Source organism: Neovison vison, chromosome 4 (assembly GCF_020171115.1).
Source record: "Neovison vison isolate M4711 chromosome 4, ASM_NN_V1, whole genome shotgun sequence".
NCBI classification, from domain to species: domain Eukaryota; kingdom Metazoa; phylum Chordata; class Mammalia; order Carnivora; family Mustelidae; genus Neogale; species Neogale vison.
This window is the reverse complement of record NC_058094.1, coordinates 208,404,115-208,421,244: the sequence shown is the minus strand read 5'-3', so window position 1 is coordinate 208,421,244 and position 17,130 is coordinate 208,404,115. Positions and strand designations below refer to the sequence as shown.

At 41.1% G+C, this 17,130-nt stretch overlaps 1 protein-coding gene across 1 annotated transcript in view; it reads left to right on the top strand.

Annotated features, from left to right (window-relative positions):
* Positions 1-619: 619 nt before the first annotated feature.
* The window catches only part of TNPO3 (transportin 3), a 90,921-nt gene continuing 74,410 nt past the window's right edge, over positions 620-17,130 (top strand). The window contains exon 1 of the mRNA XM_044246534.1: positions 620-1,091. Within this exon, the coding sequence (XP_044102469.1) occupies positions 972-1,091 (120 nt within the window). The 5' untranslated portion in view covers positions 620-971. The remainder of the gene's footprint in view (positions 1,092-17,130) is intronic.

Below are 17,130 nucleotides of genomic sequence, written 5' to 3'. Positions count from 1 at the left end.
TTGTGAACTGAGCACTGTTAGAGCATTGGTTTTTGATTCGGAAAGACATACACAAAAATTCAATTCAATGTGTAAATGACCCTAAAGATGTATGTAAATACTATGGAGTTCAGTGTCCTGAGCAATAGAATAAACTACTTTTTTTGGGTTAAGAACTTAGTAGACAAGGGGCTGAGCAGGGGTTGTAGGCGTTTTGGGTTCATCTCAGTGCAGCACATATTTTCAGTTTTGCACATTGCTTGATTACGTGTCTGTCTCATCCACCAGAGTCCGCACAGACAACCTGTCTTCAGTTATCTTTGCATTTCCAGTACTGTGGACACTGCACGGATGGTTTAGTTGAGCCGCCTTGTCTAAGGGCATCAGAAAAGATCCCTGGATAGACCTCGGACCCACTGCCAAGGACGGAAGAGCGGCACAGGTATGGAACACACGTGGGTCATACCGCTCCAGCCGTCTGCACGTCGCCAGAGAAGCACAAGCGACTGCCTCTTCCCGGCTCCTGGCCCTACAGGGACACTTCCGGGAGGGGGCGGGGAGACAGGAGGAGGCGTGCCGGGAAGGAGGGCGTTTGAGCTGCACCCGGCGGAAGTGTGCCAAAGGTATTGGTGCTGCAGCTTCCGGTCCGGGTTAACACGGCTTGGGTATAGTGCGTGGTTTGTGTGGCGCGGGGACAGACTTCTGAGGGCAATTCAGTGGGTGAGGAGGCGAGTATTGGCGTCTGAACTCAGAAGTGTGGAGTCTAGTGGGAGGATAGGAAAAAGAGCCAGGAACCCGAATACAATCTAACCTCTGTTTCCGAGGGGGCAACTTGCACGGGAACCCCTCTGCCCTGGTAACGGCCAAAGAGGAGATGGCGCCAGTCAGGGAGCGGCCGTGGCCGACACAGTGAGGAAGCTTGAAGGCGGAGCAACTGGAGAAGCCTCGGGAGAACAGCCCAAGCCGTCGCTGCCGCTACCACTGCCACCACCATGGAAGGGGCAAAGCCGACTTTGCAGCTCGTATATCAGGCAGTGCAGGCGCTTTACCACGACCCAGATCCCAGCGGAAAGGAGCGCGCCTCGTTTTGGCTTGGGGAGCTGCAGCGTTCGGTGAGGGGCCCTGCGAGGCCGTTCTGCGCCGCGGGGCAAGGGCGGGCTGGGACCTACGCTGGAGCTGGAGCTTGAACCCGGCGGTTGGCCTCGTGAGATGCTCCTTAGGGAGGAGCTGCCGCCGCGGGGTGGGGCTGCGAGGCTACATTTACGCCGCTTTTCGGGAGCGAGTCGCAGCTGGACGGTCGCGAACTGGCCCTTTCCCCACCCCGTACAATCTGATTTGTAGGTCCCGTACTCGCTTGTGGCAACGCTCTGGTTCTCTTTAAGTTTTACGCTTGCTGCTTTCTTCTTAGGCCCTGCTTTCCCGTGTAGTCCTCCTTCAGTCAAATCCAGTCCCGATCTTTCTCCATCTTCCACTTAACAGATGCTTTATCCGTCTCCTCTTGGTGTCCCAGTGTTGGGGTCTGGCAATTCCATCCTAGTCGTAGCCTTGCACTTCATTGTGCCTTAACTGATTTTTCACTAAGTAACAGTGATAGTTTGGGTCTTTTATTCTCGAAACTTCTCGGGTTTCGGATTCTTTTACACGTGAATTTCCCCCGTGTTTTGGAGTACAACGTGACGTAAAGAAAAAAATACCAGTCCTGGTTTCAGAAAATCCTTGCAGTTCACATCTTGCAGCACGTTTGTTCTCTAACCTTGCTTTTTTCCCCCTTTTAGATTCTTCGTAAGATCCTGATTATTCCCTATGACTGTGTGAACATCCAGTGAGGGGCTTAGGGGTTTAATTTCACCCTGGTAAACCTGTTGTATCTCGGCATTCTTTGATTCACGTGCCTTACTTTCCTCTAATTTTTAAAAAAGGATTTTATCTATTTATTTGACAAGTCACAAGTAGGCAGGCAGAGAGAGAGGGGAAAGCAGGCTCCCAGCAGAATAGGGGGAGCCGGTTGTGGGGCTTGATCCCAGGACCCTGAAATCACGACCCCAGCCGAAGGCAGAGGCTTAACCCACTGAGCCACCCAGGTGCCCCACTTTCTTCTAAATTTCATACCTACGTTTTTTGTGCTTTATTTCTGTGTGTGTGTATACTTGGTGATCTTGCTGACTTTACCTTTCTTATTTTTGCATTTTATATTCCCAAGCTTTTTTTTTTTTTTTTTTTAAGATTTTTATTTATTTATTTGACAGAGATCACAAGTAGGCAGAGAGAGGGGAGGGGAAGCAGGCTTCCCGCTGAGCAGAGTTGGCTGCCTTGAGAGGAGTGGCAGTTTTCATTTGAAGGGACACAGTCCTCAGGAGATGATTTTTCAAGGAGGGGGCTGGAGGGATAAATATATTGACCTTATTCCCCTACACTTCTGGGATTCTTCTTTGAGTAAACCCAACCAAAAGCTTGGGGACACCAGAACCTGTTGATACAGTCCATATAGGTCAACATACTGGGGTGAAAAGCAGTAGGGAAAAGTGGAAAAGTGGACCTGGAAAACATCTAGTGCATTCCCACATCATTTTTAGGCAGCTTCAGCATCCGGGTTCACAACTCAGCTGACATTTCAGCCCCTTAATTCCTTTACTTCCTTTTCTCAGCCTCAGGGTTACAGTGTCACATCTTGGATCTTTTCATTAGTAAAAAGTCACCAACCTCTCAAGTCACTAACTCAGTCACATGATCACACAGTGGTACCCTGAATCTTGTCATTTTTGGAAAGTCACCAACCTGGGGTGCCTGGCTGGCTCAGTTGGTAGAGTATGCAGTCCTTGTTCTTGCAGTCATGAGTTCAAGACCCATGTTGGTGTAGAGCTTACTTAAAATAAAGGAGGGGGTTGCCAGGCTGGCTAAGTTGGTTAAGCTCAGGTCTTTATTTCAGGGTCTTGAGTTTAAAACTCAAGTTGGGCTCCACATTGGGCTCCATGCTGGGTGTGGAACCTACTTAAAAAAAAAAGTCACCAGCCCCCTACATCACTAACTCATGTATCTGCTCTGATCACAACCCACTCTTCCAATTTGTTGGCTTAAGAATTCAAGTAACCTCTAGGCATTTTTTGAGATCTATAATTTTTGAAATTTTTTGAAATCTATAATTTTAATTTCTATCAAAATTAAAAAGTTATGGGGCACTTGGGTGGCCCAGTCAGTTAAGCTTCCCACTCTTGATTTTGGCTCAGGTCATGATCTCAGGGCTGTGAGATCCAGCCCCTGCATGGGGCTCTGCACTGGGCAGGGAACCTGCTTAAGATTCTCTCTCCTCGCACCCTGACCCCTCACTCACATGTTCCGTCAATTAAAAACAAACAAACAGAACGCCCCCCCCCAAATAGTTATATTTTAAAACTTAAAATATTTTATTTTACTTTATTTTTAAAGATTTTATTTATTTTACAGAGAGGCAGTGAGAGAGGGAACACAAATGGGTAGTGGGAGAGGGAGAAGCAGGCTTTCCCACGGAGCAGGGAGCCCGACATGGGGCTCAGTTCTAGGACCCTAGGTTCACAACCCGAGCCAAAGGCAGATGCTTAACAGCTGAGCCACCCAGGTGCCCCTAAAACTTAAAATATAAACTTCTAAAACTTTCAAAAGTTACAAAATGGTAACTTTACAAGAAAGAGGCCTAGGATGTAAAAGGGCAGTTATGTTTAGACTTTCTTCTATGAAAGATGAGGATTTGGGCTCCCTCTACCTTCTCTTCTGTTGCATCTCTCTAACATAGCTCTATGTATCAGTTTTGGTTAAATACACACAACATGCATTGTGAGCCACATAGCATATATAACATGGTAATTTTTCTTTTTTTGTGCAAGTTTTCTTTTCCTGGTGGTAGTCATTACCATTTTCTTTCATATATGCTTCATCTTCTATATAATAATTTGTTCAAAACTCTCTGAGTATGTAAATATCCTCTTAGTGTGTTCACGTTGGTAATCTGCTTCCTTTTTTGGTAGAAGGAAACCTCTCCCTAGAGGTCTCTATCTTCCTGCTCCAGTCTGACCTTGTTATTCTCCCGGTCTGTTGTGTAATTGTTGTCTTGGGATCTCTGTTTAATGCTCTTGGGAATTATTTTCTCTTTCTTGTGTCAGATGCATTGAATCCTGGATCTCATGATCTTTTCTTGGATTGCTCCCTCATTTGATGGCTAATTGAGAAGGGAACTTTTACTCCTTCTCTCTTGTATTTCTGTTGGTCTTTTTTTCTTGAATCACTTTTTTTTTTTTTTTTAAGATTTTATCTATTTATTTGAGAGAGAGAGACAGTGAGAGAGAGCATGAGCGAGGAGAAGATCAGAGGGAGAAGCAGACTCCCCATGGAGCTGGGAGCCCGATGTGGGACTCGATCCTGGGACTCCAGGATCATGACCTGAGCCGAAGGCAGTCGTCCAACCAACTGAGCCACCCAGGCGTCCCCTTGAATCACTTTTGTCCTGAGAGCTATTCTCTGGATATAACTGGGGCTGCCAGTGGCAGGTGGGAGAATGAATCAGGGTATGGATCTTACCACTAACTATGTAGGCTTTAATTTAATCTATTTTCAATATGATATTCTTGTCCTTAGGTGAGTCTGTTGGCTAAGAGTCCAGAGTCCCTCTGCGTCAATCTTTCCAAAGTAAATCTTGAGTCTTCAGTGATGGTGGGAGGATGGTAGCCTGGCCACTCAGTCATGGGGGAAAATCTCCGTCTAACTGCTCATACAGATTTTGGACTCACTCCTTTGTTTTTTGTTCCACCTATGCATCTGCCTTCAGATGTACCTGGTACTTTTAATTCCTGAGCATAACCGGAATTTGCTACATGAATCATTTCGCCCTCTTGGCTTCCCCTTTCTCATCCTGTCCTTCCTCTGAAAAATTTCAACTTTTTCAGACCTAAACTTTTTCAGACCTAAGATGGTTAACTCTTCCATTAGCATTCTGGTTTTCACAGTTTTGTTAATATCAGTCATATTTCCATTCTTTCTGTCCTTGTGGCACCGCCCCCCATTTTTTTTTTTTTTTAAGATTTTATTTATTTGTCAGAGAGAGAGAGAGAGAGCGCGCACGCGAGCGGGAGTATGCGTGAGCACAAGCAGGCAGAGTGGCAGGCAGAGGCAGAGAGAGAAGCAGGCTCCCTGCCGAGCAAGGAGCCTGATTCTGGACTCAATCCCAGGATCCCGGAATCATGACCTGAGCCCAAGGCAGCTGCTCAACCAACTGAGCCACCCAGGTGTCCCTTCTCCCCCACATTTTAAAAAATCTCTTTACTCTGATCTTAGTGGATTTTTTGGAAGAGATTGTGGGCAAACAAAGGTGTTCAGTCAGTTCAATCATGTTAAACAAATCCCTGAATTAGTTCTTGAATTTCATGAAAACCTTATTCAGTTGACTGACTCCTATTATTTCTTCATTAGGTCTTGTCTTTACTTATATCTGATTTGGATTACAAGGTCTGTCATTTAGTAATTTTCTTGTATATACTATACCATCAACCCTTCACCTCTGGTTTGGTAAAACTTCAGCATAGGTATAGCCAACTGCTTCTCCCTTCTCCTGTCAGGTCTAGGTGCTCTGCATCTCATTTTCTGAATTCTTAGGAACCTTGATCTCTTGGTTATTCTGTCACTTGCATCTTCAGACTCCCTCTTGACTGGGTCCTTCCTATCAGGATTCATACAACTGTAGTATTTCCCATAATAAGCAAATGGTTTGAGTGGGGAGGAGAAGGGAGGTGGTAGAGAATGCTTCCTCTGTCCAATTTTGTTACTTCTTTTTCTTTTTTGTGGGTAACTAAAAGAACAAAGGAATGGAAGTGTTTTATTTGTCTCTTATGACTGAAGAGAAGAAATAAAATAAAACTCTTGATTCTTGTTATTTCTTTAATTCTTTCGTACCTCTTTAGTTTTACTCTTTACTAATCTTGTCTTCTAATGAAGAAACTAATCCATCTTTTCAAAGCCCAGCCTGAATTCTTTCTCTTTGAAGCCTTACCTGATTCTTTTCAAGATTTTATTTATTTATTTGACAGACAGAGATCACAAGTAGGCAGAGAATCAGGCAGAGAGAGAGGAGGAAGCAGGCGCCCTGCTGAGCAGAGAGCCCAATGTGGGGCTCGATCCCAGGACCCTGAGATCATGACCTGAGCAGAAGGCAGAGGCTTTAACCCACTGAGCCACCCAGGCGCCCCAACTGATTCTTTTCAAATAAAGGTCATTTCTGCCTCCGTTGAACACCTAGAGCACTTTATATAAGTGCATTTGTAATTTTTTTTTTACCTTTTTGAAAATCTATTTTGTTCCCCCTACTAGATTGTAGAATCATTTTGTTTATATGATACAGTTGAGGGAATACTTTAATGGTTATTAAGAAAGCATGATCAAGATGCCTGACACAAAGGTTCTTAAAAATGTGTGTTGAGGGGCCCCTGAGGGGCCCCTGGATGGCTCAGGAGGTTAAGCCTCTGCCTTCTGCTCAGGTCATGATCTCAGGGTCCTGGGATGAGCCCTACATTGGGCTCTCTGCTCAGGGGGGAGCCTGCTTCCCCCTCTATCTCTGTCTGCCTCTCTGCTACTTGTGATCTCTGTCTCTCTGTCAGATAAATAAATAAAATCTTAAAAATAAAAAAGGGCGTGATCCTGGAGTCCCGGGATCGAGTCCCACATCGGGCTCCCAGCTCCATGGGGAGTCTGCTTCGCTCTCTGACCTTCTCCTCGCTCATGCTCTCTCTCACTGTCTCTCTCTCTCAAATAAATAAATAAAATCTTTAAAAAAAAAAAAAAAAGTGTGTTGTTGGGCACCTGGATGGTAGGTTGAACATTGGACTCTTGGTTTCTTCTCAGGTCATGATCTCAGGGCCGCACATGCTCAGTGTGAAGTCTGCCTTGTGCCTCTCCCTCTGCTCCTTCCCCTGCTTGTGATTGCTCTCTCAGAAATAAATAAAATCTTTAAGAAAAAAAAAAAAGTGTGTTAAAGAATAGCTGCTTGTAGGCATCTCTGAAGGGATTAGTTGGTATCTCAAATGTGTCTTTATGGATTTCATTTATTTTTACTGCTTCTCTCTACTATACCCATGAGTAGTTGAAAATAAATAATATTATTCAGCCTCCTATGAGGTTGTGTTCAGTCTTTCCAGCCTTTTTTTTTTTTTTTTTTTTTTCAAAACAAAACCAAAAAACCTTTGTGAGGGGTAGCTGGGTGGCTCAGTCGATTAAGCATCTGCCTTCAGCTCAGGTCATGATCTTAGGGTCCTGGGATCAAACCCAGCAGGGAGTCTATTCCTCCCTCTCCCTCCCACTTACGCTCTCTCTTGCTCTTTCTCAAATGAATAAATATTCCTTTTTTTTTTTTTAATATTTTCTTTTTCTTTTTTTTTTTTTTTTTTATTTCTTTAAAGATTTCATCCATTCATTTGACAGACAGAGATCACAAGTAGGCAGAGAAGCAGGCAGAGGGGGGAGGGGAAGCAGGTTCCCTGCTGAGCAGAGAGCCCGATGCGGGGCCTGATCCCAGGACCCTGAGATCATGACCTGAGCTGAAGGCAGAGGCTTTAAGCAGTTTTTTTTTTTTTTTTAAAGATTTTATGTATTTATTTGACAGAGAGAAATCACAAGTAGATGGAGAGGCAGGCAGAGAGAGAGAGAGGGGGAAGCAGGCTCCCTGCTGAGCAGAGAGCCCGATGCGGGACTCAATCCCAGGACCCTGAGATCATGACCCGAGCCGAAGGCAACGGCTTAACCCACTGAGCCACCCAGGCGCCCCATGAAGGCAGAGGCTTTAACCCACTGAGCCACCCAGGCGCCCCATGAATAAATATTCTTTAAAAGATTTGGATACAGAAAGTGGGAGGAACTTTTTGACTCAATAAAGCTTTCTCAAAGTAGTCACTAAATACAGATTAAAAGTCTGGTCTAGTGTAGTAAAAGGCATAGTGTTTTAATTTTAAGTTTGTTGTTAAGGAATGATTTGCCTGTTTTGTTGGAAAACCGTTCTGAAGAATACACATTTTGGAAAGACCTATCACTTCCCTCTAACTCTCACTTCACTAATCTTAAAGCCATTTAGTAACATTCTAATGACCTGGTGACAATAGATTTGGTTTAAGGATATAATTTAGATGTGGTTTAGTCCATGTTATATAAGTTAGCATCTTTTCTCTTTTTCTGGTATTTATATAAAATAACCATTTGCCAAAAATATATATTCATTACTCTAATTTTTTTTTTTCTGAAAAAATTCTTGGAAACAGCCTAAAGCCATTGTTTCAATGTGTGAGATAGGCAGGTATCACTGATATCCAGAGTATTTTAAAATAAAGCAAGTTATTTTGAGGCAGATCTTAAAGGAAGCCTATCTAACAGGGAACCGTTCTGAACACTTTGTCTACTCTGGTAACCCAAGAGAGGAGACCATGTAGAAAGCAAGCAATAGAAGGTAAGACTATCTCTTTATACAGCTAATGAATTATGCTGTGCATTTGTTCTAATTTTGTAATTTAGATTATAAGGAGACTATTATAGAGATAATCTGTTGGTCAGAGGTTAGCTCAAAAAAATTTTTTTGAAGATTTGTGTATTTGTTTATTTGACACAGAGAGAGAGATCACAAGTAGGCAGAGAGGCAGGCAGAGAGGGAGGGGGATGCAGGCTCCCGCTGAGCAGAGAGCCCAATGCGAGACTCTATCCCAGGACCCTGAGATCATGACCTGAGCCAAAGGCAGAGGCTCAACCCACTGAGCCACCTGGGTGCCCCTAGCTCAAAAATTTTATATTCAGCCTGGAAACTGAAAAGGAATGATGAAATCATAAAAAGCATCAATCAAATGAAATGGCTCTGATGGACTAAGTTGACATCGTCATGTATGTTTGGTTTGTCACATATCCTTGGGAATTTTCTTCTAAATATCCTGTCGGGAAAGTCATGGGTCGTGGAATGTCAGCTTCACATTTCTTTCGTAATAATTTTCCTCTCTAGAATTTGATTCCTTAGCCTAGTTCAAAAAACCTAGGGTCTTTGGTTTTTCTTTCAGCAATTGCAGTTATTGACTTGACTTACCTGAAAATCTGGGCTTTTTTATGCTTATACTTTCATCCTCCAGTTAAGTAACTCTTAAAACATGGCATGCTTTTGAAAGGAAAGCCTTCTAGAAAAGACAAAATGTTTATCTACAGATTCTGTGGGTCATTTAATTCAATGAACAAGAATACTATATGCCTTGCATTGCTGAAAACTGGAAACACATAAATGATGAAAACCAGAGACCTTTATTCCAGAGTTTAACAGTCTGGCTGGGTCATCTACTATGGTAGCCCTTAGCCAGATGGCTATTGTGGTTACTTAAATGAATTAAAATTAAATCAAAGTTAAAATCAGCTCCTTATTTTCCACATTCCAAGTCTTAGTGCAGATACAGATATTGCATATCTTTGGTGTATTGGAGACTGTGAGTGAGAATTTGTGATGGTATTTATGTTGGCATGGTAGTCTGTTAGCCGGTGGCATTCATCCATGTTTGGATTAGTTTATTTCTTGTCTCCCCAGGCTTTGGACCAGAGTTGGTAGTGCGATTCAGGATATAAAATTATCAGGGTAGTGCTGCATTTTCTAATTATAACACAGTTTTCTTCCAAAGCTTTCCAGATAGTTCTTTTTTTTTTTTTTTTTCATGTTGATTGCACTGATGTCTGTAAGGAAGATGGAAAATAGATTGCATATATATTTTTTAGACTGTGGTAAAACATTCATGACATAAGTAACCATTTTTAGGTATACAGTGTAGTGGCATTAGTACATTCATGTTGTTGTGCGGCCATCACCACCACTGGTCTCTAGAACTTTTTCATCTTCCCACACTAAAACTCTGTACCTATTAAATAATAACTGTCCATTCCCTCTTCTCTCCAGCCCTTGGCAGCACCATTCTACTTTTTGTCTCTATGAATTTGACTATCCCAGGGACCTTACATAAGTACAATCTTAGGCTGTTTGTACTTTTGTGTCTTGTTTATTTCATTTAGGTTCATTTATGTCTTTAAGGTTCATTCATGATCATTTCTTTTTAAAAATAGCGTTAAAATCTACATAACATAAAATTCACCATGTAACCACTTTAAAGTGTACAGATTAATGGGTTTAAGTACATTATTGTTGTGCATACATCACCACCATCCATCTCCAAACTTTTTTATCTTGTAAAAATAAAACTCTACTTATTAAATAGTTAACTCCCCATTTTTCCCTTCCCGTCCCCCAGCCCCTAGCAACCTGCTTTCTATCTCTCTGAATTTCATTACTCTAGGTACCTCATATAAATGGAGTCATACAGTATTTGAACTTTTGTGACTGGATTATTTATGTAGCATAATGTCCTCAGGGTTCATCCATGGTATATCATTTGTCAGAATTTCATCCTCTTTTAAGGCTGAATAATAATGTATGTACCACATTTTGTTTATCCACTCATCTGGCAATGAACACTTGGGTTGCTGCTACCTTTTGGCTATTGCAAATAATGCTCTTATGAGCCTGTGGATACAAAGACCTTTTTGGAGTCCTGCTTTCAGTTCTTTTCAGTTATGTATCCAGAAAGGGAATTGCTGGTCATACAGTAATTCTGCTTGTTTTCTCGTTTTTTTTTTTTGAGGAACTGCCATACTGTTTTCCAGATGCTAACAGAATTCTAAGCTCTGTTGAACTTAAAAACAAATTTAATTCATAGGAAGTCGAGATTGCTCAGATTACCTCTCCTGTATTTTTCTAGCGTGCACCCTGGTACTGAAATAACTGCCTGAGAGTTTTACTGCTGTACAGGTGAAGTCTCAAATAGAAGCTTTATTTCTCTTTTTTGGAAGTTCATAGTGTTGCTAAAGGAGAAAATTTTGCAGTGTTTGGCATGCAGAACTCCTTAAAAATACTGACTTAATTTTCCTTTTTGGTCGAGTTTCCAAAATGACAATATTATGAAACATTGTTTTTTATTCTTCTGGTAAGAAATTTTCTGTTAATGGAGTTTACATTATGTATTTACTTATTTTTTTCTCAAGCCCATACCACAATTCTTTTCAGTTTTTCCTCTGTATTCATTGTTTTCTTGTATTTTGTTTCAGCCATAGTATTCTAATATTTAAATAGCCCTAGAATAGAAGAATGTATTTGGAATTAGACTGGAAAATATACATGTTTTTTATGTAAGGATTCAGAGTTTTCTAACTTCAGTGGTTTTTTTTTTTTGTAAAGAATACTTTAAGCTAGACATTTCACATTCATATAAGATTGAAAAACTTGAATCTTCAGTGTAGTGTTAATATATGCTTAACATGTCTGATAATGTCCTCATTCTTCTGGTTTATACGAGTTGTTATAAAACTTGGCTCACATGGGCAGGAATAGAGACCAGTGATGAAAGGAAATACGTTTTCTATATTTTTGGCTTTTAGGAAGTACTTACCTCAGCTTTGTTTCACATGGTTTTAACCTTGGCATTTCCTACTTTTAAAATAGGACTGCCTAGTATAATTAGTAAGGCCCACGGCAAGCAGGCAAGTAAAATGATTACTAAGGAATGCATGCTTTCGTCACTCGCAAAGTTGATTTTATGGATCCAGTTTATCTCTTTTCAGGGCCATTCTTGAGGTTAATGTTCATGTACTTAGGTTATTGAGGATTTTAAATCCTGGATAGGGATTTTCTTACACTTGTCAGGAAAATATTTTGGCAAGATTTCTCAGTACCATATTATGCGTGACTGACAGTCACAAATTTGAGCCAGATTTCATTTGACAGCGTTCATTAGGGCTCAGAATTATTCGAAAATGCTTGTTCCAGAAACATGGGGGATCTTGTCAGAAACTGAGGAGGCCACAGGATTCAGTGCTGTCATTTGGTCTTACTGATTCCCTTCATTGAAATCAAGATAGAACAGTGCATATGAGTGCTACAGTCTTCCGAAAGTTGACTTGAAGAGTGTTTGGAAGTTTCTTGTGGACTTTAAATAGCTTATGATTTTTTTTTTAAAGATTTTATTTATTTATCTGACAGAAATCACAAGTAGGCAGAGAGAGAGGAAGGGAAGCAGGCTCCCCACTGAGCGAGAGCCCAACGCGGGGCTCTATCTGAGGACCCTGGGATCACGACCTGAGCCAAAGGCAGAGGCCTTAACCCACTGAGCCACCCAGGTGCCCCAATAGCTTATGATTTTTTAAAGAAGTATTTTTAGCTAGGAATCTCTTCCCTCCCCTAAGGGAAGCAGTATCTCCCTATTAATTATTTATTCAATTATTGTGGAGATGGCTTTGAAAATGTTTAAATTGACTGAATTTGTCTCTATACATAAGCCTTTTTGCTTCTAGAAAAGTTATTTAATGCACACAAGGGTATTCTGTGGGTATGGGAGCTGACTAGTGGCTTTATGTGACTGTATTTCATTTACACTCTGGTTTTAAAGATAGGAGTTGTTTTATCACTGCTGTGGTAAAGATTTTAGCTAAGTTCATTTCATTTGGTTTCTGCATTTCAGGCCATCTTACAAAACACGTTATTTTGAAAAATACAATTTTTAGTTAGTTATCTTTTTTTTTTTTTAAGATTTTATTTATTTATTTGACAGAGAGAGATCACAGTAGACAGAGAGGCAGGCAGAGAGAGAGGGAAGCAGGCTCCCTGCCGAGCAGAGAGCCCGATGCGGGACTCGATCCCAGGACCCCGAGATCACGACCTGAGCTGAAGGCAGCGGCCCAACCCACTGAGCCACCCAGGCCCCCCCAATTTTTAGTTAGTTATCTTTTAGGCACCATAGTTTTTCTTAATACTCCTTCAAATAATTTTCTTTCCCTGCTAAGAAAACCATCAGAAAGTAACTTGTGACAGACCTAGCAGCTTGTCCTGTATTTGTAAAGTCCTCATAAAACATTAGATAAAAAGACTCAAGATAGTTGGCCAACTTAAAAAGTTCCTTTCTCTGTTTTCAGGTAAATTAGACTTACTCTTTTTTTTTTTTTTTTTAATCTGTCTCATGGGAATGATTTTTTTTTTCTTGATTTGGGAAATTCTGGTTTTCTAGCTCTTGACCACATTGTTGTAGGGTATATGTCTAAAGCTTTGTGTTCTTGGACTGGTAGTTTTTTGGGGGGTTTTGTCTTTTTACTCTTAGTCTCTTCCCCCAATGTACTGTAAATCTTTAAAAGTCTTTATGTAGTAAATATATTATTCACTAATTGAAATGCTTAAGAAAGTACAGCAACCTGACACTTTTGTGTTACTTTTCAAATTTCACTGGAATATTTATATTTCTAGAACTTCATTTTCTATTTGCCAGAGCTCTTCTGTCCTCAGTGAAGTATTTTAAGTAATTCTGCTTAATTTGAGGAGTTTTTTTTTGTAGGATTAACTAGCAGCCTTAATCCGTTTCCAGTTCTTAGCAGCTAATGAATCCTTAGGCTCCTGTCTGGGTATGTGCTTGCATTGTTGACAGCCTGCCTGCTCAGTGATTTAGGTTGATTCAGCAGTTTTAGAACTGTTGGTGTAGAAGGGAGTCTTGGAGCAACAGAGCACCATTAAAGAAAAGGAAAGGGCAAGTACTTTCAGGATCTGCTGTGAAGTGTAATGAAAGACTTAGAGCATGTTAGTGAAAGGACTGCTGGGCCATAGCCTGTTTCATATTCATCACATAGTCATGGAAATATCTTTTGAAAAGACTGATATAAAGGCTTGTTCTGCTACTGCTTTGTGAAATGGGAGATTGGAATTAGATGCTTAAATGGAAAATGTTCTCTTGTTGCAGCCTCTTTGAAATGTGCTGCTGGTGGGAGCTGCAGCTTCCTCCTGCTGACTCTGAGCCCCAGGCTTCGGTTGAGATGGTCCTTTCAGAAATGTGGAGCTTAGTCCAAGCCTGGATTTCAGTGGGTAGCACCTGGCATCTGTGGCTAGAAAGTCCTATGAAGTGTAAGTGCTTTATTCTCTCCTTGTCAAGAATCCCTTTTCCTTCCTTCCTTATCTTCCTTCTGTCTGCAGCTCAGCAGAGGGGAAGTACAATGAGCAATGTACTGTAGTGTCTAGGGTATCAGGATTTGGTTGCATTTTCTTTATGATTCAGTGACCAAAATAAGATTACTTGTTTTTGGATGTCAACAATTCTTTTTTTTTTAAAAAAGATTTTATTTATTTGTCAGAGAGAGAGAGAGCAAGCACAGGCAGACAGAATGGCAGGCAGAGACAGAGGGAGAAGCAGGCTCCCCGCCGAGCAAGGAGCCCGATGTGGGACTCAATCCCAGGACGCTGGGATCATGACCTGAGCTGAAGGCAGCTGCCCAACCAACTGAGCCACCCAGGCGTCCCAAGGATGTCAACAATTCTTAAACCCTCTTAGAATTTAAAGTAAAGTGATAAGTTATGACCCCTTAATATATAGTACTGGCAGTATCATCCCAAGTAATTTTTCATTGACAGTCTGCTTAGTAGCTGTGATATTTAAGTTTGCTAGGTTTCTTTAGCAATCGCTCTTATATTTTATTCTTACTCTGAAAGATAAGTATTTGAAAAGAGAGGCACATTTGACCATTGGGTGAGGCAGCATCAGGATAAATAAGGATGGTTAAAATGAGAGGATGGCTCTTTACTTTGGTTGTCCCTGATATTTTCGCACAAAGAACAATTTGGGAATTTTCTGAAGGGTCCTCATAGAAGGATCCTGTGATCCTTCTCACATAGTTTCTCATAGAAGGGTCGTGTGAAATTCATATAGCTGCCATCTGTATTTTAGTTTAGTGAAAAAAAAAACCAAAACCCTGGATAATTACATAATGAGCATTAAAAGATAAAAGTTTTATGTGATTTAGTTGCTTGGAGTGAAGTGCTGTTCTCTTTTTTCCTATTTCAGAAATACTGCTAATATTTTAAATTCAGCTTATTCCAGAAGATTCCCGTTTTAGGGAAATTTTAAGGTTCTCTTCACTGAAATTTTTCTGAAAAGTCTAAATCTTCGGATTTTAGCTAGGAAATTATTGAGCTTCTTCTCATTGCTAAAACAAAATCTATATTTGAAATAAAACAAAACGAAGGCTCCCATCTGTGCAAGGCATGCAAAGTTCTACAAATGAGGATTCTGAATGAAAAATGTCTCATCCTCTAGGGCCTTTGTTTTCTTTATCTGTAAAGAACTGATTTGCTTATTCTCTGTTGCCCTTCCTCTTGCTAAATGTTTTGGATTCTGTTCTTAGAGCTGATTCCCAATCCGTAAGTATTTAGCTATGTAGTAGAAGGATGGGCTTTTTCATGATTGGGAAAGCAAAGGGGTGTTAGAGACTTAGGAGAGTATAATATATTGTCATTTTGCTTCATATTATAATTTAACACATACTTTACCTCTTACAGCTAAAGGATTTTGTGAGATGTAGAGATAGTTACAGTTCTTCACCTTTGAACAGCTCACAGTCTATTAGAAAAATTGAACAAAGGCCCAAGTACAAAGTTCTGCGGTTGAGCTGTTATGGAGCCCATGTAAAAAGATTCCTGCCTCCAGTATTTTCTTGTTATCTCTGTATTTCAGTAGTTTAAATATGTGTTTAGTGGTTATTTGTGTGTGGGGGGTGGGCGACAAGAATGTTCTCTGTTCCCTGGTCTACCATAGTCTTACTTCCAGTGCTGCTGTTCTCAGTGGTGAGGTTTGCGTTCTCAGTGATCATGGGATCACTTGGGATACTATGGGATTCTTGCTTTACCTTACATCTGACAGGTCTCGTGCAGGATACTTGCATTTTGCCCTTCCCTCAGCGTTAGGAGACTTAGCATTGTTCTGTAACGGCAATAGGTCTTAACCTGTGCCTTGAGGGTGACGGGATTTAATGCCCCCACACAGGTTGAGGCTTTTGTTCAGTAAGGGAGAGGATCTTTTTGTGCTTTCTATACGTTTGAGGGTTTCTGTCCAGGAGCATCCAACCAAAGGAGGTTTTCTCTGGTCTTTTTTGCCCTATCTCCAATCTTTGTTCTGAATGTTTGGGGGAGGTCTCTGGAGAAGAGCCTGTAAGTGGTTGTGAACTCCCTTTGTGTCTCTGAGTCCCAGAGGTTTTATATGTTCATGCTATCCATAGGCAGCCTTTATCAATTTGTTGATAATTTTAGCAGAATTTTTATTACTTGGTTATGTGGTGCCCTGTGTCTTGTCGTCTTGTCTTATTTGTCATGTTACAGATGAGCCAGTGCATGCCTCCTGTCTCCTTGGGAGGTCTGTCTTTAGATTTCAGCCTGCTTGGTTGCCCTGGGACCCGAGTTTTCTAATGCATTTTAAGATGCGTTTCTAATGCGTTTTGTGGGAGCCTGGGTGGCTCAGTCTTTAAGCATCTGACTTCGGCTTGGGTCATGATCCCAGGGTCCTGGGATGGAGTCCATATCGGGCTCCCTTCTTGGTGGGAAGCCTGTTTCTCCCTCTCCCACTCCCCCTGCTTGTGTTCCCTCTCTCACTGTCTCTCTCTCTGTCAAATGAATAAATAGAATCTTAAAGAAAAAGAAGTTATTTTGTAGTTGATTTGCTTTTGTTTATTATTAACTCAAAGGCTGTATTTTCTGACTTGCTACATCTTAGATATGGAACTTCTCTCAGGTTTTTAAGATTTTATTTATTTATTGTCAGAGAGGGAGAGCACAGGGGCACATACACAAGCAGGGGAAGCAGCAGGCAGAGTGAGAAGCAGGTTCCCCACTGAGCAAGGATCCTGATGTGGGACTCGATTTCAGAACCTTGGGATCATGACCTGAGCCAAAGGCAGATGCTTAATTGACAGAGCCACCCAGGTGTACCTACTCTCAGGTATTTTTATTCACATGTTTTAAATGCCACAAGATGATATTACTTTATATAGTCAGTGTCCATAAAGATTTACTCGTGTACTTAATCTTTCCTTGACTCTTCATTTCTTCCTCTTAACATGTTTCCATCCAGAATTACTTTCCTGTTCCATGAAGAACATCCTTTAGTATTTTCTTCCTTTTGGGTATGTTGGTCATAAGCTGTCTTATTCTCTTTAAAAACTTTTCATCCATTTATTTATTTATTTATTTATTTTAGTTAGCTAGTAAGTAAGCAAAGCAACCAAACAAGCAAATAAGCAAACAAGCACTAGACCCAATGTGTGACTTGAACT